The sequence below is a fragment of the Labrus mixtus genome, chromosome 13 (genome assembly GCF_963584025.1).
Source record: "Labrus mixtus chromosome 13, fLabMix1.1, whole genome shotgun sequence".
Lineage (NCBI taxonomy): Eukaryota > Metazoa > Chordata > Actinopteri > Labriformes > Labridae > Labrus > Labrus mixtus.
In genome coordinates this window covers 2029829-2050118 of record NC_083624.1, presented here as the reverse complement: position 1 = coordinate 2050118, position 20290 = coordinate 2029829, and the positions used below count along the sequence as shown (strand labels likewise).

The 20290-nt window shown below is 36.4% G+C and overlaps 1 protein-coding gene and 12 non-coding genes across 13 annotated transcripts; 6 read left to right on the top strand and 7 right to left on the bottom strand.

Moving 5' to 3' along the window:
- Positions 1-157: 157 nt before the first annotated feature.
- On the top strand, positions 158-276 carry LOC132987598 (5S ribosomal RNA). Its single transcript, XR_009675657.1, has one exon. It is a non-coding gene; the product is annotated as a 5S ribosomal RNA (ribosomal RNA).
- Positions 277-1332: 1056 nt separating this feature from the next.
- LOC132987587 (5S ribosomal RNA) lies at positions 1333-1451 on the bottom strand. Its single transcript, XR_009675646.1, has one exon. It is a non-coding gene; the product is annotated as a 5S ribosomal RNA (ribosomal RNA).
- A 664-nt stretch (positions 1452-2115) lies between these two features.
- On the top strand, positions 2116-2234 carry LOC132987642 (5S ribosomal RNA). The gene has a single exon (XR_009675699.1). It is a non-coding gene; the product is annotated as a 5S ribosomal RNA (ribosomal RNA).
- Positions 2235-3290: 1056 nt separating this feature from the next.
- Positions 3291-3409, bottom strand: LOC132987576 (5S ribosomal RNA). Its single transcript, XR_009675635.1, has one exon. It is a non-coding gene; the product is annotated as a 5S ribosomal RNA (ribosomal RNA).
- A 664-nt stretch (positions 3410-4073) lies between these two features.
- LOC132987693 (5S ribosomal RNA) lies at positions 4074-4192 on the top strand. The gene has a single exon (XR_009675747.1). It is a non-coding gene; the product is annotated as a 5S ribosomal RNA (ribosomal RNA).
- A 1056-nt stretch (positions 4193-5248) lies between these two features.
- LOC132987682 (5S ribosomal RNA) lies at positions 5249-5367 on the bottom strand. Its single transcript, XR_009675736.1, has one exon. It is a non-coding gene; the product is annotated as a 5S ribosomal RNA (ribosomal RNA).
- Positions 5368-6031: 664 nt separating this feature from the next.
- Positions 6032-6150, top strand: LOC132987641 (5S ribosomal RNA). Its single transcript, XR_009675698.1, has one exon. It is a non-coding gene; the product is annotated as a 5S ribosomal RNA (ribosomal RNA).
- A 1056-nt stretch (positions 6151-7206) lies between these two features.
- LOC132987670 (5S ribosomal RNA) lies at positions 7207-7325 on the bottom strand. The gene has a single exon (XR_009675725.1). It is a non-coding gene; the product is annotated as a 5S ribosomal RNA (ribosomal RNA).
- A 1004-nt stretch (positions 7326-8329) lies between these two features.
- trnal-caa (transfer RNA leucine (anticodon CAA)) lies at positions 8330-8439 on the bottom strand. The gene is made up of 2 exons: positions 8402-8439; positions 8330-8375 (listed from the first exon to the last, which is right to left on the bottom strand). It is a non-coding gene; the product is annotated as a tRNA-Leu (tRNA).
- A 392-nt stretch (positions 8440-8831) lies between these two features.
- Positions 8832-8950, top strand: LOC132987658 (5S ribosomal RNA). Its single transcript, XR_009675714.1, has one exon. It is a non-coding gene; the product is annotated as a 5S ribosomal RNA (ribosomal RNA).
- Positions 8951-10228: 1278 nt separating this feature from the next.
- Positions 10229-10347, bottom strand: LOC132987570 (5S ribosomal RNA). Its single transcript, XR_009675629.1, has one exon. It is a non-coding gene; the product is annotated as a 5S ribosomal RNA (ribosomal RNA).
- Positions 10348-11576: 1229 nt separating this feature from the next.
- Positions 11577-11687, bottom strand: trnal-caa (transfer RNA leucine (anticodon CAA)). The gene is made up of 2 exons: positions 11650-11687; positions 11577-11622 (listed from the first exon to the last, which is right to left on the bottom strand). It is a non-coding gene; the product is annotated as a tRNA-Leu (tRNA).
- Positions 11688-12378: 691 nt separating this feature from the next.
- On the top strand, positions 12379-19776 carry dhrs12 (dehydrogenase/reductase (SDR family) member 12). The gene is made up of 11 exons (XM_061053129.1): positions 12379-12542; positions 14303-14436; positions 15398-15480; positions 15777-15869; positions 15954-16035; positions 16979-17040; positions 17202-17306; positions 17933-18023; positions 18648-18785; positions 19055-19256; positions 19295-19776. The coding sequence occupies exons 1-10, from the start codon at positions 12487-12489 to the stop codon at positions 19165-19167; spliced, it is 957 nt and encodes a 318-aa protein (XP_060909112.1). The 5' UTR covers positions 12379-12486; the 3' UTR covers positions 19168-19256; positions 19295-19776.
- The last annotated feature ends 514 nt before the right edge of the window (positions 19777-20290 follow it).

Genomic DNA, 20290 nt, shown 5'->3' with positions numbered 1-20290 from the left:
AATCAATTTAATTACTTGAATGAATGAATGAATTTGAAAAGGTAGCCTACTCTTCAATTTATCAGTTTGTATTATTATTTAACTCAGATAATACATTTAAAATAGAATGCTGCGACATTATCCATATATAAATAGACTCTGTACAACAGTAAACTTCGCTTACGGCCATACCACCCTGAACACGCCCGATCTCGTCCGATCTCGGAAGCTAAGCAGGGTCGGGCCTGGTTAGTACTTGGATGGGAGACCGCCTGGGAATACCAGGTGCTGTAAGCTTTTGTGTCCTCCTGCTATGGACTGTAGTTCTCTTTTATTTGTCTATCGTTGCTTCTACTTTCCAATAAAGTAGCTTACACTGAATTTTGATCGGGGAGCATCTATAGCATATATAGGGACTGACTGTAATAATTATGAATTGTCATATAATTAGTAAGTTTTCCTTTGTGATTCCTAATGGAGGATTTTTAGTTATAATGGAGAATGTGAGGGGATCAAATATGTATGCCCCACAGGGTTATGATTTCTACATGAAACATTGCAATGGCTGATTTATTCATTTGTCATTCAAGATTACCTCAAAACAAGTAAGTGCTGATAAAAACATCATTTCCAGTTGTCCCTTATATCTTAATCAATCACTAATGATTAGGCTACTATAATAATCCTAAATCTTGTGTGCCTTAATGCAACATTTAAACTTATTTCTGCTGTTCACTTTAGTGCTGGAAAGGTGCCTCTGAACAGTTTGCAGTATTGAAAACCTTAATAAATCCACAGTAAAAGTCATTATGTGAAATGGTCAATTTCTGAAAAAACGTCAATTAATTCTGAAAAAATATTGATTGATAAGTAAGCATCACTTGTTTGCGGGTTTTTTTTCATTCAATCTTAATAGTAATCATTTATAATAATTCCTGATTTGGTGTAAATGTTTATTATTGATGTGAAAACATTTATAATGATGGTGAATATTTCCAGCTGAATCAAATGTACAATATGGCTACCAGAGTGTTGTGGGGAAGTAAAGAGTAACCTAAAACAAAAAGAATCAAGTTGAGTACAAGTAATTAAAATATGTTAATGCAGTAGTCCTTACTTAAGTAGGCTATATGTACTTTTTGAATGTAAAACTGACATTTGAAAACAGCCTCCAGAGAGTGTAATATGTATTAATACTCACTGAAAACATTGATGAAAATTGCAACAAGAACAAAAAAAAAGAGGACAGGCTGCCAAATAAAATCATGTTTCATTTTCCACTGGCCTGTCTCTCTCAGTCCTTTCTCCACTAGTGAGGCAACAGCGCCCCCTACTGGCTGAATGAGATACAAAAGCTTACAGCACCTGGTATTCCCAGGCGGTCTCCCATCCAAGTACTAACCAGGCCCGACCCTGCTTAGCTTCCGAGATCGGACGAGATCGGGCGTGTTCAGGGTGGTATGGCCGTAAGCGAAGGTGTCTGTATGTACTGCTCTACTTATAGATGGTAAAACTTCACCTGGCTGCAGGTCTCCACATCGCTCAGTCGACATGTCTTTTTTAATGCCTTAGCCTTTGTCTTCATATTAAAAGTTCTGTGATGCACAATGAATTCAAAACTTCAAATGGGTTTATTATTAACAGTGTAGATGCGTCTGTTCTGGCTCTCAGACTTTTTATAGGTAATCTCAACAACTATTAACCATATAATACAGAAAAACTGCGAGCTTAATAGTTCAAAAAAAAAACTTTCTATTTGTCTTTTGTTAATTTAAACTCATCTTGTTCTCTTGTATGCAGTAGGCTATATAACGGATCATTTAAACATTTAAAACTAATAGCCTACCCACATTTAGGACTACATACATTTAAATTATTAAATTATTAAACCATTAAATAGATGCTTTTCACATAGGCTTGTTTTTATTTTGTTCTTACATTAGATCTATTTATGATTGACAATGTTTGCAAAAGAAGGCAATCAATTTAATTACTTGAATGAATGAATGAATTTGAAAAGGTAGCCTACTCTTCAATTTATCAGTTTGTATTATTATTTAACTCAGATAATACATTTAAAATAGAATGCTGCGACATTATCCATATATAAATAGACTCTGTACAACAGTAAACTTCGCTTACGGCCATACCACCCTGAACACGCCCGATCTCGTCCGATCTCGGAAGCTGAGCAGGGTCGGGCCTGGTTAGTACTTGGATGGGAGACAGCCTGGGAATACCAGGTGCTGTAAGCTTTTGTGTCCTCCTGCTATGGACTGTAGTTCTCTTTTATTTGTCTATCGTTGCTTCTACTTTCCAATAAAGTAGCTTACACTGAATTTTGATCGGGGAGCATCTATAGCATATATAGGGACTGACTGTAATAATTATGAATTGTCATATAATTAGTAAGTTTTCCTTTGTGATTCCTAATGGAGGATTTTTAGTTATAATGGAGAATGTGAGGGGATCAAATATGTATGCCCCACAGGGTTATGATTTCTACATGAAACATTGCAATGGCTGATTTATTCATTTGTCATTCAAGATTACCTCAAAACAAGTAAGTGCTGATAAAAACATCATTTCCAGTTGTCCCTTATATCTTAATCAATCACTAATGATTAGGCTACTATAATAATCCTAAATCTTGTGTGCCTTAATGCAACATTTAAACTTATTTCTGCTGTTCACTTTAGTGCTGGAAAGGTGCCTCTGAACAGTTTGCAGTATTGAAAACCTTAATAAATCCACAGTAAAAGTCATTATGTGAAATGGTCAATTTCTGAAAAAACGTCAATTAATTCTGAAAAAATATTGATTGATAAGTAAGCATCACTTGTTTGCGGGTTTTTTTTCATTCAATCTTAATAGTAATCATTTATAATAATTCCTGATTTGGTGTAAATGTTTATTATTGATGTGAAAACATTTATAATGATGGTGAATATTTCCAGCTGAATCAAATGTACAATATGGCTACCAGAGTGTTGTGGGGAAGTAAAGAGTAACCTAAAACAAAAAGAATCAAGTTAAGTACAAGTAATTAAAATATGTTAATGCAGTAGTCCTTACTTAAGTAGGCTATATGTACTTTTTGAATGTAAAACTGGCATTTGAAAACAGCCTCCAGAGAGTGTAATATGTATTAATACTCACTGAAAACATTGATGAAAATTGCAACAAGAACAAAAAAAAAGAGGACAGGCTGCCAAATAAAATCATGTTTCATTTTCCACTGGCCTGTCTCTCTCAGTCCTTTCTCCACTAGTGAGGCAACAGCGCCCCCTACTGGCTGAATGAGATACAAAAGCTTACAGCACCTGGTATTCCCAGGCGGTCTCCCATCCAAGTACTAACCAGGCCCGACCCTGCTTAGCTTCCGAGATCGGACGAGATCGGGCGTGTTCAGGGTGGTATGGCCGTAAGCGAAGGTGTCTGTATGTACTGCTCTACTTATAGATGGTAAAACTTCACCTGGCTGCAGGTCTCCACATCGCTCAGTCGACATGTCTTTTTTAATGCCTTAGCCTTTGTCTTCATATTAAAAGTTCTGTGATGCACAATGAATTCAAAACTTCAAATGGGTTTATTATTAACAGTGTAGATGCGTCTGTTCTGGCTCTCAGACTTTTTATAGGTAATCTCAACAACTATTAACCATATAATACAGAAAAACTGCGAGCTTAATAGTTCAAAAAAAAAACTTTCTATTTGTCTTTTGTTAATTTAAACTCATCTTGTTCTCTTGTATGCAGTAGGCTATATAACGGATCATTTAAACATTTAAAACTAATAGCCTACCCACATTTAGGACTACATACATTTAAATTATTAAATTATTAAACCATTAAATAGATGCTTTTCACATAGGCTTGTTTTTATTTTGTTCTTACATTAGATCTATTTATGATTGACAATGTTTGCAAAAGAAGGCAATCAATTTAATTACTTGAATGAATGAATGAATTTGAAAAGGTAGCCTACTCTTCAATTTATCAGTTTGTATTATTATTTAACTCAGATAATACATTTAAAATAGAATGCTGCGACATTATCCATATATAAATAGACTCTGTACAACAGTAAACTTCGCTTACGGCCATACCACCCTGAACACGCCCGATCTCGTCCGATCTCGGAAGCTAAGCAGGGTCGGGCCTGGTTAGTACTTGGATGGGAGACCGCCTGGGAATACCAGGTGCTGTAAGCTTTTGTGTCCTCCTGCTATGGACTGTAGTTCTCTTTTATTTGTCTATCGTTGCTTCTACTTTCCAATAAAGTAGCTTACACTGAATTTTGATCGGGGAGCATCTATAGCATATATAGGGACTGACTGTAATAATTATGAATTGTCATATAATTAGTAAGTTTTCCTTTGTGATTCCTAATGGAGGATTTTTAGTTATAATGGAGAATGTGAGGGGATCAAATATGTATGCCCCACAGGGTTATGATTTCTACATGAAACATTGCAATGGCTGATTTATTCATTTGTCATTCAAGATTACCTCAAAACAAGTAAGTGCTGATAAAAACATCATTTCCAGTTGTCCCTTATATCTTAATCAATCACTAATGATTAGGCTACTATAATAATCCTAAATCTTGTGTGCCTTAATGCAACATTTAAACTTATTTCTGCTGTTCACTTTAGTGCTGGAAAGGTGCCTCTGAACAGTTTGCAGTATTGAAAACCTTAATAAATCCACAGTAAAAGTCATTATGTGAAATGGTCAATTTCTGAAAAAACGTCAATTAATTCTGAAAAAATATTGATTGATAAGTAAGCATCACTTGTTTGCGGGTTTTTTTTCATTCAATCTTAATAGTAATCATTTATAATAATTCCTGATTTGGTGTAAATGTTTATTATTGATGTGAAAACATTTATAATGATGGTGAATATTTCCAGCTGAATCAAATGTACAATATGGCTACCAGAGTGTTGTGGGGAAGTAAAGAGTAACCTAAAACAAAAAGAATCAAGTTGAGTACAAGTAATTAAAATATGTTAATGCAGTAGTCCTTACTTAAGTAGGCTATATGTACTTTTTGAATGTAAAACTGACATTTGAAAACAGCCTCCAGAGAGTGTAATATGTATTAATACTCACTGAAAACATTGATGAAAATTGCAACAAGAACAAAAAAAAAGAGGACAGGCTGCCAAATAAAATCATGTTTCATTTTCCACTGGCCTGTCTCTCTCAGTCCTTTCTCCACTAGTGAGGCAACAGCGCCCCCTACTGGCTGAATGAGATACAAAAGCTTACAGCACCTGGTATTCCCAGGCGGTCTCCCATCCAAGTACTAACCAGGCCCGACCCTGCTTAGCTTCCGAGATCGGACGAGATCGGGCGTGTTCAGGGTGGTATGGCCGTAAGCGAAGGTGTCTGTATGTACTGCTCTACTTATAGATGGTAAAACTTCACCTGGCTGCAGGTCTCCACATCGCTCAGTCGACATGTCTTTTTTAATGCCTTAGCCTTTGTCTTCATATTAAAAGTTCTGTGATGCACAATGAATTCAAAACTTCAAATGGGTTTATTATTAACAGTGTAGATGCGTCTGTTCTGGCTCTCAGACTTTTTATAGGTAATCTCAACAACTATTAACCATATAATACAGAAAAACTGCGAGCTTAATAGTTCAAAAAAAAAACTTTCTATTTGTCTTTTGTTAATTTAAACTCATCTTGTTCTCTTGTATGCAGTAGGCTATATAACGGATCATTTAAACATTTAAAACTAATAGCCTACCCACATTTAGGACTACATACATTTAAATTATTAAATTATTAAACCATTAAATAGATGCTTTTCACATAGGCTTGTTTTTATTTTGTTCTTACATTAGATCTATTTATGATTGACAATGTTTGCAAAAGAAGGCAATCAATTTAATTACTTGAATGAATGAATGAATTTGAAAAGGTAGCCTACTCTTCAATTTATCAGTTTGTATTATTATTTAACTCAGATAATACATTTAAAATAGAATGCTGCGACATTATCCATATATAAATAGACTCTGTACAACAGTAAACTTCGCTTACGGCCATACCACCCTGAACACGCCCGATCTCGTCCGATCTCGGAAGCTGAGCAGGGTCGGGCCTGGTTAGTACTTGGATGGGAGACAGCCTGGGAATACCAGGTGCTGTAAGCTTTTGTGTCCTCCTGCTATGGACTGTAGTTCTCTTTTATTTGTCTATCGTTGCTTCTACTTTCCAATAAAGTAGCTTACACTGAATTTTGATCGGGGAGCATCTATAGCATATATAGGGACTGACTGTAATAATTATGAATTGTCATATAATTAGTAAGTTTTCCTTTGTGATTCCTAATGGAGGATTTTTAGTTATAATGGAGAATGTGAGGGGATCAAATATGTATGCCCCACAGGGTTATGATTTCTACATGAAACATTGCAATGGCTGATTTATTCATTTGTCATTCAAGATTACCTCAAAACAAGTAAGTGCTGATAAAAACATCATTTCCAGTTGTCCCTTATATCTTAATCAATCACTAATGATTAGGCTACTATAATAATCCTAAATCTTGTGTGCCTTAATGCAACATTTAAACTTATTTCTGCTGTTCACTTTAGTGCTGGAAAGGTGCCTCTGAACAGTTTGCAGTATTGAAAACCTTAATAAATCCACAGTAAAAGTCATTATGTGAAATGGTCAATTTCTGAAAAAACGTCAATTAATTCTGAAAAAATATTGATTGATAAGTAAGCATCACTTGTTTGCGGGTTTTTTTTCATTCAATCTTAATAGTAATCATTTATAATAATTCCTGATTTGGTGTAAATGTTTATTATTGATGTGAAAACATTTATAATGATGGTGAATATTTCCAGCTGAATCAAATGTACAATATGGCTACCAGAGTGTTGTGGGGAAGTAAAGAGTAACCTAAAACAAAAAGAATCAAGTTAAGTACAAGTAATTAAAATATGTTAATGCAGTAGTCCTTACTTAAGTAGGCTATATGTACTTTTTGAATGTAAAACTGGCATTTGAAAACAGCCTCCAGAGAGTGTAATATGTATTAATACTCACTGAAAACATTGATGAAAATTGCAACAAGAACAAAAAAAAAGAGGACAGGCTGCCAAATAAAATCATGTTTCATTTTCCACTGGCCTGTCTCTCTCAGTCCTTTCTCCACTAGTGAGGCAACAGCGCCCCCTACTGGCTGAATGAGATACAAAAGCTTACAGCACCTGGTATTCCCAGGCGGTCTCCCATCCAAGTACTAACCAGGCCCGACCCTGCTTAGCTTCCGAGATCGGACGAGATCGGGCGTGTTCAGGGTGGTATGGCCGTAAGCGAAGGTGTCTGTATGTACTGCTCTACTTATAGATGGTAAAACTTCACCTGGCTGCAGGTCTCCACATCGCTCAGTCGACATGTCTTTTTTAATGCCTTAGCCTTTGTCTTCATATTAAAAGTTCTGTGATGCACAATGAATTCAAAACTTCAAATGGGTTTATTATTAACAGTGTAGATGCGTCTGTTCTGGCTCTCAGACTTTTTATAGGTAATCTCAACAACTATTAACCATATAATACAGAAAAACTGCGAGCTTAATAGTTCAAAAAAAAAACTTTCTATTTGTCTTTTGTTAATTTAAACTCATCTTGTTCTCTTGTATGCAGTAGGCTATATAACGGATCATTTAAACATTTAAAACTAATAGCCTACCCACATTTAGGACTACATACATTTAAATTATTAAATGATTAAACCATTAAATAGATGCTTTTCACATAGGCTTGTTTTTATTTTGTTCTTACATTAGGTCTATTTATGATTGACAATGTTTGCAAAAGTAGGCAATCAATTTAATTCTACAATATAATATTACCTATAAACTCAAATATTCTATTTTGTCACGCTGTTATTTTACACATACAGTAATTTACAGTTTGAGAACTAGTAGACTTTTTACAGCCTTTTACAAAAAGTCTTTAAGACGTGATTCATAATAATACATAGGTTGTAATAAGTTTGTGGAAAATGTACTTCTCTGATATCAGTAAAAACCCACCTTTTTAACAAAGCCTTCTGCTTGTACTTTTAGTTTCGTTAGTTGCTTAGTTGATGAAATTTGTTTTTATTTCTATTCTATTTTTTTCCTGTAGCACTTTGAGGTTTTTTTGCAAAAATGTAAAGTGCGTTACAAATTAAATGTAGTACTATTATTATTATTATTATTATTATTAAAGATACTTGCCTATTCTGTGACTCATTGTGCCAAGAAAACAAACCTCCAAACATTTGTTAAGCTCTTTACAGTAAAGAATCGGTCAGATGTGTGTCATGTAAAAGTATTGTCAGAAGTGGGATTCGAACCCACGCCTCCATTCGGAGACCAGAAGTCCCGTATTCAGGAAGGTATGAAACCTTGAGTCTGGCGCCTTAGACCGCTCGGCCATCCTGACAACTGTGCTTCAATGAGGGCTGGTGGCCTCTTTGACTGCTTCTCACAAATGTTTACCGGTGGAGAGTCAGTGTATTCAAATGACGGGAAGTTTTGAAAGAGGGAGGTGAATCGTCCCGGAATCGGTTTGTTGAGTGTGGTTTGATATTTATCAGACGTTTGAACGTTAAGTATACCCGCAAGTCGTGAAACAAGCTGCAAGTCTTTAGTTAACTCCCAGCGTCAATGTATTGTTGAATCTAGTAAGATTATATTTAAGTCTATCCGTAGGCCCACAAGTTGGAGTAGAAAATTAATGAAATCAGCTTGGTCATAGTCACATGTTCTAATTTTGGCGAGGCGTTACTTCAAACATAAGCATGTATAAATAACCCTTCAACAATTTGTTCAATCGCTTACGGCCATACCACCCTGAACACGCCCGATCTCGTCCGATCTCGGAAGCTAAGCAGGGTCGGGCCTGGTTAGTACTTGGATGGGAGACCGCCTGGGAATACCAGGTGCTGTAAGCTTTTAATACCTCATTCAGCCAGTAGGGGGCGCTGTTGCCTCACTAGTGGAGAAAAGACCCAGGTAAACACAGGCCTGTGGAAAAAATACAATATTTGTCTGTACTTTTTTGGTGTGGCAATGAATGGCATGAATCATTTTCAGACAAATATCAAGAGCCTACATATTAAGCTCTCTCTTTTTGCTATATTCACATGTCAGTTGTTGTTCTTTAACTATAAGGTAGGCCTACTGTATTTACATTTTTTTAAATAGGCTACTTGCACATGGTTGATGTGAATTATGTTGATTGTTGTCTTTTTTATGGCTGCGAGAAATTTCTCACTCGAATCTTGAATCTTGACTCAACTTGATTATTTGTTTATGGCTAAACAAATTCTATTATTGTATTTTTTCTGCCTTTATTTAACTGTTGTACATATGTTTGATTGTTATTTTTATTTTTAATAATTGTATTCCTGTCTCCTGTTTTCTTGAGCTGCTGTAGTGCAAAAATTTCCCCCATGGGGGATCAATAAAGTTTATCTTTATCTTTAATTTTTACTTCCCCACAACACTCTTGTTGCCATATGGTACATTTGATTCAACTTGGTTTATTTACCATCATTAAATATGTTTTTTTATTTTTTTCAATCAATAATAGAAATACACCAAATCAAGTGTTCGGGTTAGCCAAACTTCACAAGCTGCAGTTAAGTGACTCTTACTTATCAATCAATATTTGATCAGAATCAAATGATGGTCGTGTTATTTTTAAAAAAATGGGCCATTAGTGAAAGTCAAAGTCTTTATCATCAATGTTTGCCATAAACACTTTCACAATATGAATTCTAGAAATAATTTCAAGTTTAAATGTTGCAAAAAGGCACACAAGAATAGGCTTATTAGAGGAAGTGGGCTAATTATAAGTGAATGATGAAGATATGAGTGACAACTCGGTTTAATGTTTTTTATCACCGCTTACTTGTTTTGAGTTAATCTTGAAAGACCAATGTAGAAATCATTACCCTGAGATGCATTAATATTAGATCCACTCACATTCTCTCGTTTCTCATCTATGTATGTCCTCCATTAGGAATAACAAGGGGAAACTTACTGACAATTAATCATTACAATCAGTCCATATTTATGCTATAGATGTGTAAGAGGCTCCCTGATAAAATGTTGTGTTGTCCTACGTTTATTCTTGTGAGGTGTTAGCAACGATAGACAAATAAAAGAGAACTACAGTACACAGCAGGAGGTTACAGCGCCCCCTGCTGGCTGAAGCAGGTATTAAAAGCTTACAGCACCTGGTATTCCCAGGCGGTCTCCCATCCAAGTACTAACCAGGCCCGACCCTGCTTAGCTTCCGAGATCGGACGAGATCGGGCGTGTTCAGGGTGGTATGGCCGTAAGCGAAGTTTACTGTTGTAAAGAGTCTATTTATATATGGGTAATGTCGCAGCATTCTATTTTAAATGTATTATCTGAGTTAAATAATAATACAAACTGATAAATTGAAGAGTAGGCTACCTTTTCAAATTCATAAGATCCATCAACAGCACACTCACTTGACTCTTACAGGTGAAAACGCACCTGTGCAGGTAACTTCATGAAGCCTAATTAACCGTAGCAGTTGTGCAGTAGTTAGACTATTTACAGTGAACCAGAAGGCATCTCTGTCAGAAATCTATAGCCTTAACATTTTTATTTTCCTTCAGTCAGCAGATGGCGCTGTTGATCCCTCAATTATTTGAAATCAAGTGGCCTGAAGACCAAATATATTATGCTGTAGACCAGGGGTGTCCAAAGTGCGGCCCGAGGGCCATTTCCGGCCCTTGAGGGGATTTTTTTGCGGCCCGTGACTTCAAATGAAGAATCAGAAGATTTTGGCCCGAGGCCTTGATTAAGATTGGCACATTATCTTGTTTTTCTTTTTCATGTTAACAAGTGCTGAACAATATTCCTAAAATAGAAAATGTTCAGTAACATGTATGTTGTTGGTTTTTTTAAAAATATTTTCCACATTTTTTTGGAAACTATGAAAAAAAACTTGTGCAAAGTTTTTGCAAACAAGCGGACTGTTGTTTAACCATTTAATGACCTGAGCTAAATGCAGAAAGCTTTTCCAAAAAACATGAACCACGTTACAGGCTTGATTCTGAGAAGAAAAAAACTAATAAAGTAGAACAAAGAAATCAAAATATTTGATTTCCTTTCATTAAAGGGTTTCTTTAGCGAGCCTTTTGATTCTGATCTACAAAGCCTTGTTATTTTTTTCAACTATATTTTAAAAAACAAAACCTGTGGCCCGTGAGCGATTCTAACACGACAATTTTGGCCCGCAATAAAAAAAGTTTGGACACCACTGCTGTAGACTAAACCGATATGTTCTCAATGTGTCTGGACCACAGAATAATAAAATGTATATAACCTACATATAGTTTGGACCTGGACTTCCTTATCTTGAAGTGTGTCCATTAAAAGACAGCCTGTATGCTTGATTAAACAAATTAATTTGACTTTTTCTATATCTAGGTTATATGTTGTTTTGTTTTGTTTTATTGCTTTTTTCTCGTATAATTTCAAGGCGCCTCTTTACAGTAATCAGCGTGTCATGAAATGTTGAAGAAAAAAAAAAGATATTGTCAGAAGTGGGATTCGAACCCACGCCTCCATTCGGAGACCAGAAACCCCATTCTTCACAGGAAGGATTTACCTTGAGTCTGGCGCCTTAGACCACTCGGCCATCCTGACAACTGATGACATCGAGCTGAAACAAAAGGATAAATAATTACTATGTGTTGTTATTTCTTTTTTTTAATCTGAACACTATCACTGCTAATTTCGCTCTTTAATTTCCGTATTTTTAGTTTAGATTCACACATTTAAGGAAAACTATCGCTAGCGTATCTGCAAATTCACCCGTGTTTACAGTAGGAAAGTACCAACGATGTCCACAATGGGCGCTAGACACTTATTTACAGATTACTTCCGGTGGTCAATCACGTGACTCCCCGCCCATCATACACAACGTGTATTTACGTGATGTCAGAATAATTGGAATTACGAGAATCCCACTGGTAAATTCAGTAGTAAATACTTTTTTTGCCAAGAATTTGCCAAGTTGTCAAGATTTGAGTTAATATTACATCGAAACACGTCGAACAAAGATTAAAAATCTTGTCTTGATGGTTACAAACTTACATACATTTACAAACTGCACATTTTGTTGATCATTTGTATTTTGTTACATAGTATGAGACTTTATCCATTTGTAGCTGTCCACATAGACCGATCTAATGCAATTATGAGCAACAAGATTAAACATCTTTAATTTGTGGTATCCATAATACTTTTTAAAGCTCCAGAACAGAAGTCATGTAAATTACTTCTCATTTAGGAAATCCGATCATTTGAAGAGCACCTGAACGCATCATTACTACATAACGTAACTAGTCATTCTTATGAAACCATAACATTGGACTGTGCTCACTCTATAGCTGTAACATTAGGCTCTTTGCAGACAAACCGAGAGGGCACATGTGTGTAAAACATGTCGATCTACAGGAATGCCGTTTGGTTCATGAAGGGACTCCAGGAGTATACAAAGTAAGTGTCGTTCATACACTCAGCACTTCATTTATTTTGAAAAACACACTAATCCTGTTTATGAAGTATTGTCCTTGAGCTACCTATAGACTGTTACTGGTTAACTATCATGTGTTACACAATACTGTGTGCTGCCGTATGTTGTAAGTAGTCTATAAAATCTTGAAAAGCTGTGTAGAGAGAAGAGATTTAAAGACAGTGTGACAGACCGGAAACAGTGAAAATGTGTAATTTATTTTCAATGTAAATCATTGACCATACCTGCACAAATGTCTGTGAAGCTCCTCTGTTGCACCTTTTGTAAAAATTTGTGTTCTTTATTTTCTATAATATATTTTTACATTTTGATCGTATTCTGTTTAAATTCCCTGAGCACAGCTGTTTTTATAGCCTAGTTTTTACTATTCTATAAATCTGCAAAATAATGTGGTATGAATTGATGTCAGTAGCCGATGTTTATTTATTATTATTATTATTATTATTATTATTATTATTATTATTATTATTATTATTATTAATAATAATAATAACAACAATAATAATAACTTTATTTATATAGCACCTTTTAAAAACACAGGTTTACAAAGTGCTTTGACAAACTAAACCAAACACAGAAGAACAGAAACAACAGCAAGAACATAACAAATGCAAAATACTAAAAATAATTAAATACAATCCAACAGAAATGAACCCATATTGCACGATACCCAACAGACATATATAACCCGACCTTTATAAAAACCATCATAAGAACCCAGGCAATTTGTTGTGTCAAATCACTTGCTGGCATCTGGTACACCTAACTCCTGATTCAGAGAAGAGTTTAGTAATATGGGGAATATATGGGGAATATGTCCCCTGTTGTCAAACATGAGAGACAATGACGGCATCGTGGGAGTCTTACACCAAAAGAAGTAATGTAACAAACATCGAAACTGCCCTGATTTTCACTATCGGTGCATCTTTTTTATTTGCTTATTGTTTTGAACCAAAACACCAAATCACATTCCTTGTATGTGTAAATATACTTGACTATAAAAACTAATTCTGATTCTGGGATGTAAAATAACTTGTTCAACCTACATCAATGTGCTTTTGGCTCAATCTGATCAACAATCAGCTATAATAAAAAAAGCTGGAAGAAGTTCATATTTTAAGTTAATGGAATAAAATGAACTCTTTGTGAAAAGACACAAGAATGCTTAATTGAATAACTGTTGCATCACAGAGTTAGTATTATTATTATTATTGAACCTTTTCTAAACTATTTTCATGATGATTTAAAGGAAGAGATGACTTCTGTGAAAATTGACATTTGTGGGTGACATGGTCTCATGTAATGAAACAGTGACTACATTGAGCCTTCAGTCACATGGGATCACGTAAGAGGTACTCCTCTATGATGCATGAAATATACTTCTAAAAGAGAAAAGTTGTTTCATTGCAAGATAAATCAAGCATCGATACTATACTCAGCTTTACAGAGTTGTTTCAGCACAGGTTTAAACTCAACAGATACTCGTGGTTTGAGAAATTGTTACTCTAACAATTATAATGTAAGTCTGAAAGTTTAAAGTCTGTCTGGCATCGAAGCTCATCCATGAGTGATGGAGTAAAACGTTTAAATTGTGTCTATTTCCAAACCAAGATTCTCTTTATATGATGCATACATGGTTTTGTTTTGTCAAAGAACGGGATCAAGTCAAGTATCATAAAACGTCCTCTACGTGTATTTACTCTCCTACCCTTCATATTAACAGGAGTGGCTATGAAGCTGCAGCGAAGCATTTTGCTCCAGCTGACCTGGACGTGAACCTGAGCGGCAGGTCCTTCATGATCACAGGAGCAAACAGCGGGATAGGGAAAGCCACAGCGCAGGAAATCGCCAACAGAGGTGAGGGTTTTAAAGTTAGGCCTTCTTATTTCTTTAGCTAGAAGAAGAGAAGTTCTTCTACTTTTTGTAAGAGCTACAAGGTGTGGCACCAGACAAGCTCTCAGTGTAAGAACTAGTACCTCTCTTGGTCTCTGTATAAATCCTTTTTTTTTTTAATGTCCTGGATAGAAACCTTTTGTGAGACAACTTAAAGTCATCGACTCCTAGCTGCTGCAGGTCTCAGATCATCTGTGAGGAATTCTGTCGATTTTGCAGCCCCCCCCCCCCCCCCCCCCCCCCCCGTTTATCCAGTGTCTTTGCTCATCTTGTCCCGTACATGTTTGGTTGTGTTTTGTGACAAAAATCTCATCCTGCTTTTTTTAAACAGCTAAATGTATCACATCTCAAGGTGACTCTTTGCTGTGGAAATTGGAAAAAGACAGTTTCTTCAGCGCAAAGTCATCTGACACTTGTGACACTCTCTGTGGAAACACTTAAGGCCTAACAAGTTACAGAGAATACGCCAATCGAGTCGCTGATAGTCCTCTGTGCTTTTTGGGTCATAGATAGTATGGCTGGTTGTTTGCCTCTACATGTCAGCACTGTGATTGACAGGTGAACAGTCCAGGGTGTTACCCCGCCTCTCGCCCAATGACAGCTGGGATCGGCTCCAGCCCTCCTGCGACCCCGAACAGGAAAAGAGGTGTAGATAATGGGTGGATGGAAAAAGGCATCAATATTTATTTCAGTCTTTTTCATAACTAGGTAGGATAGATAGAATAAGTAGGGTATCTGAAGACAAATTAAGCTATATACAAGCACAGGAAGTTGAATATATGAACAATATTTACAAGTATACATGAGCATTGTTGAACTGTGTAGATATTGCACGGAGTACTGCACATAAGGTTTTATCTGTGAGGTGATGGAAGTCTCTGCTGCATGGTCCACTGATATGTTTCAAATGTTTTTTATTCTGCAGGAGGAACGGTTCACATGGTGTGTCGAAACAAAGGCCGAGCAGATGCAGCAAAAGAAGAAATAGTAGAAAAGAGTAAAAACCAGGTGAGACATGTTGTATGTCTGTCTGTACTGAAGGAGGGATACATTACCTGTTAACATCAGGAAAGTCCCTCTTCCTATAGGAGATGAACAACATCCCTCTGTCTTAGATTTGTTGTGTAACAAAAGCAACTGGTCAAGATGAATGAATTACATAATAATCTGACTTTTTTTATTCATCTATCACCAACACAGAAATGTTTTTAAATTCTTTTAAAAAAAAAGTCCCACAAGTGATTAAAAGCTCTTCTTTCCAAATATTGACTGTATTTCATGTTTGCTGTGTTTTTCCCCCCCAGGATGTTCACGTCCACGTGGTCGATATGTCGAGTGCGAGACAGGTGTGGGCGTTTGCTCTGAACTTCACAGAAAGTAACACCCTGCATGTGCTGGTAGGTGGGACGATATGTTTGTGTTTGTGTTTGTTTATATGTAATGCACACACTTGTTGTTTATTCACCTGTCATGTTCTCCAGATAAACAATGCAGGCTGTATGGTGAACCAGAGAGAGTTGACTGAGGAGGGCCTGGAGAAGAACTTTGCCACAAATACACTCGGTAAGATATTTATAAAATACAAGTTGAAGTGAAAGTTAAGGTAGTGATTCCACGACAACAGTGTGTTTAGACGAAACTTTAAACGTTGACACAAAAGCTTTGAGAAAGAGGATCGACTAAAATGTGATTTGTACCGAAAAAAATAAAATGAATCTTTGACAGCTCTGGAAACTCTTTGCTGCTGACACGTACCTCAGTCACAAACAGACTCATTGATGTTCGATGCTCTGCACTGGACAGTAACACATTTATTTTATGAAACATGCTGCATGTTTACATCATAAAGGTGATGAAAAAACACTGACCCAAGTAAAGTCTTAGATAATCCCCAAGCCCTCCATGAAAAATCGCATCCCAAATTTCTGATATTTTTCAACCAATCAGATTGATTTAAAGGAGATCTATTCTACTCACTTTAACCATTAGTTATGTCAGTCTGGGACATCTATTGAGTCGTGTTGCGAGATGAAAAAACCCTAACCCTAACCCTTATTTATCTGAAACTGGCGTCAGTAAGAAATCCTCATTTCAGCCTCTGCCTGAAACTTTTAATTTCAGCTGCTGTCTCTTTAAGCCCCCTGTTTGACATCATCTTTTTTTTCTCCCCAGCACACATTCATGACCCACTTCTGTGTCCCGACCCACCTGTTGAGAACCACTGATCTGATAAGAAAAAGTTTAGAAATTGATTGTCACCACGTCTACATAGTCAGCTCATGATTATTGTCCAGATAAATGGATATTCCTCTTAAATCTTTAAAACACTTTTGCCTGAATGATAAAGAATTGTAAAAAAAAAAGTCAGCTTTTTATTTTCTTTGATCGACTAGTCGGTTAATTATCCAGTTGTTGCAGCTTTACGTTGGAGTAAAAGAGATCTAATGAATTGAATGGTTAGCTGTTGAAGTTAATACAGATAATCATTTCTTACCTTTATTTTCAGGTACGTACATCCTGACCACGGTGTTGATACCTGCTCTGGAGAAGGTGGAAGACGCGAGAGTGGTGTGTTCAATTTTGACCAAAGAAAACATGAGTCATCATGTCCAACACGAGTGACAATAAAAAAATCTATCAGATGTTTTATAATCAGACATTTATACTCACAGTATGTGTGTTTGAGTTTTTTTATCTAAAGTTTAGTCTTGGCTGGTTTCTCCTCCCAGGTCACCGTTTCATCAGGCGGCATGCTCACACAGAAGATGAACGTGGACGACCTGCAGTTTGAGAAGGGGACGTTCGACGGCACCACGGCCTACGCTCAGAACAAAGTAAAGGACGCTAGGGTTGTCACAATCCCCGAATTTGAAACTTTGATATGACACCATCAAAAAAAAATCAAACGATATCATTACCTGTTCTGATACCACGGCAAAAAAAAGTAAAATCGCACTAAAAGCACTTCAATATAAGAAAATGTCTTGTTTTGAAATGCCAAAAGTGCAGACAAATTTCTGCTCACTTTCTAAATTGCACAAACACATTGACAACTTTTGGGTACTGAAATGTTGCCAATGTATTTATGCAATTTAGACAGTGTCACCCCCTCTGCTCGCTGTCTGTCTGAGATATAAATGTAATGTTTGCATCTTTATGAGACACTAAAAGGACTTGACAAACGTCAGTATTTACCGACCTGTGGATGTGACTGGACCTCTCTTTTATAACTAAAAGTAACCTTTTGTAGTTGTTGCTTTTTTAACTCTGGTCCTTTTCCGATTATTAAAATAACCACTATCATATTGTTTGGGTATCAAAAAGTATGAATGTATTTAACAGTTTGACAGCCTGAAAGTAGACTGACTCACAGCAGCTTCACTCCAGAGTGATGAGTGAAACTGCAGCAGCTAGTATTTAGTATTTATTTTTATTCACGTTGTTGTTTTCCGTTGGACAGAGACAGCAGGTGATTCTGACGGAGAGGTGGGCTTCTGAGCACAAAAAGATCCACTTCTCCTCCATGCACCCCGGGTGGGCAGACACACCAGGTAAACAGCAGGAACGATGACTGTAAAATAAAGACTCGGATGCTGCACACTGTGCAGAAGAGTCATTCATATAGACTTAAGATCTTTTATAGGTTTTATATGGAATGTTTGAGATGTATTAGTGAGTTTGTATCTTGAGTATCTCTCTCTGTATTTTCACAAGTTCTATTTTTTGTGTTCTCAACTTTGTGTTTATTTGTGACAAGAGTTGTAGTGTAGGTGTACATCATCAGATAAATCCATACAGGCATACAGGTATGACTATCAACAACATAAGATAACAACATACACCTCCTTCTCTTAACTCCGACCCCACCCTCAGGGGTCTTTGTCTGAAATACACAAAATACTCATTTTTACTAATTGACAGTTTTCAAAGTAAGTCAGAAAAAAATAGAAATCTTAAACAATTAGCGAAGTACCTAACTACATTCAATAGAAAAAAACCCTATAGGGTAAGAAAGGAAAAAGGATTTATCTATCCCGGCCCTGGGAGCGTTGAGCACTTCTAGACAAAAGCAGCTTTTACTCTTAAATATGTGAACTTTCCTGCTGGATGAGACGTGTTGGTGACGAGGAAAACAAAACAAAAAGAATGACATAAACAGTGTTTCTTCTCTGCAGCTGTCCAGACGTCCATGCCTTCTTTTCACGCTAAGATGCAGTCCAAACTGAGGACGGAGGCCATGGGGGCGGACACGGCCGTGTGGCTCGCCATGTCTCCCGCCGCCATCAAGCAGCCGAGCGGACTCTTCTTCCAGGGTCAGAACAGTGATATGTATCTATATACATATTCCATTTGAGCAGAACAGCAATATTAATCTAAATACATTACTATGTCGGTCATATTATCAACGTTATCCTGTTTTTACGTTTTTGATAACCCAAGACATTTCATATATTCAATTCTATTTAAATGTTGTGCAAAAGATGTGTTCTAGATGTTAGTAAAATGTATTTCTTTGTTTAACCATTTCTTGTCAAATGAAAACATGACCTTGGCTGATGTGTTTCTGCAACTCGTCTTCCAGATCGTAAAGCGGTGGCCACTCACCTCCCTCTGGCCTACTCCAGGTCGACGCCGCAGGACGAGCAGAAACTTCTGACAGCACTGAAGGAGTTCGCCGATAAGTTTAAACCTTAAACTCTCTGTGAATGTCTTTGAAGAAAAAAAACCAAGCACTCCTCAATAATGTTTACAGGATCAGATTGTTTCACTACATACAAAAAAACGTCATTTAAAAAAAACAAAAAACATTTTTAGGGTAAAGAACAAACTTCATAAAAAACATTTTAACTGTAGTAAGTGTTTACATGAAGGAAGAATCCTTTTTTTTGTTTTTCTGATAAAATGTATCAAAGCTATACTTTAAATTTGCTTTACTGAGTTCCTTAAAGAAAGTAAGATGCAGCATACTGTATTTATTAAACATATGGGGAGACATATATATATCACTGTTGATTTAATTTGAATTTAATGCAAAATACAAATGTGTGTATTAATTTCTGTAAAACATCTTGTTTCATTTCCACTTTTTGGTGACCAAAGGGGTTGGTTGGTTTGAAATATTTTCAAATAAAAGTTATTTATACATTTTCTTTCTCTTCTGTATCTCTCGTGTGTCTGTAATCGATATGTAGATATATGAAGATCCAATGTGACGACAGGCGGTTAGCAGCTAACATTTCACATTAGAGGTGTGTCTGTTAAAATGATGAACATTAAAATGAACAGGATTAATACGCGACGTCATTAACAGTGTATGTTTTGATTGTGACTCTTTTCAGCAACTTAAAAAATGTCCAACTGGGGTTCCAGTGTCCTAGTGGTTAGAGACCACTGACTCATGTACGGAGGCTGCAGTCCTCGGCCCGGGTTCAGATCTGACTTGTGGTTCCTTGCCTGCATGTCATTCCCCCCCTCTCTCTCTCTCTACAGTTTCTGACTCTTTCCACTGTCCTGTCTCTAAAGAAAAGCACAAAAAGGCCAAAAAGAAATCTGTAAAAAAAATGTCAGATCAGCTGCACAGGAAGATTTCTAAAAGCAAAAAGGGGAGAAATCCCCCCAATAGGTCATTGTCATGAACTGGCTCAAAGTGAGTGACAAAGAAGGGATATCACACATGAAACAAGGTTTAAAGTAAAATTAATTTATTATAAACCAAAGTCAAAACAACCATAAATATGTAAGTCTGATAAATCAGTCATGTATGGATGAGTGGAGTTTTGTGAAGTGCTAACAACACCAAACCAGCTGGTGGAGGTCT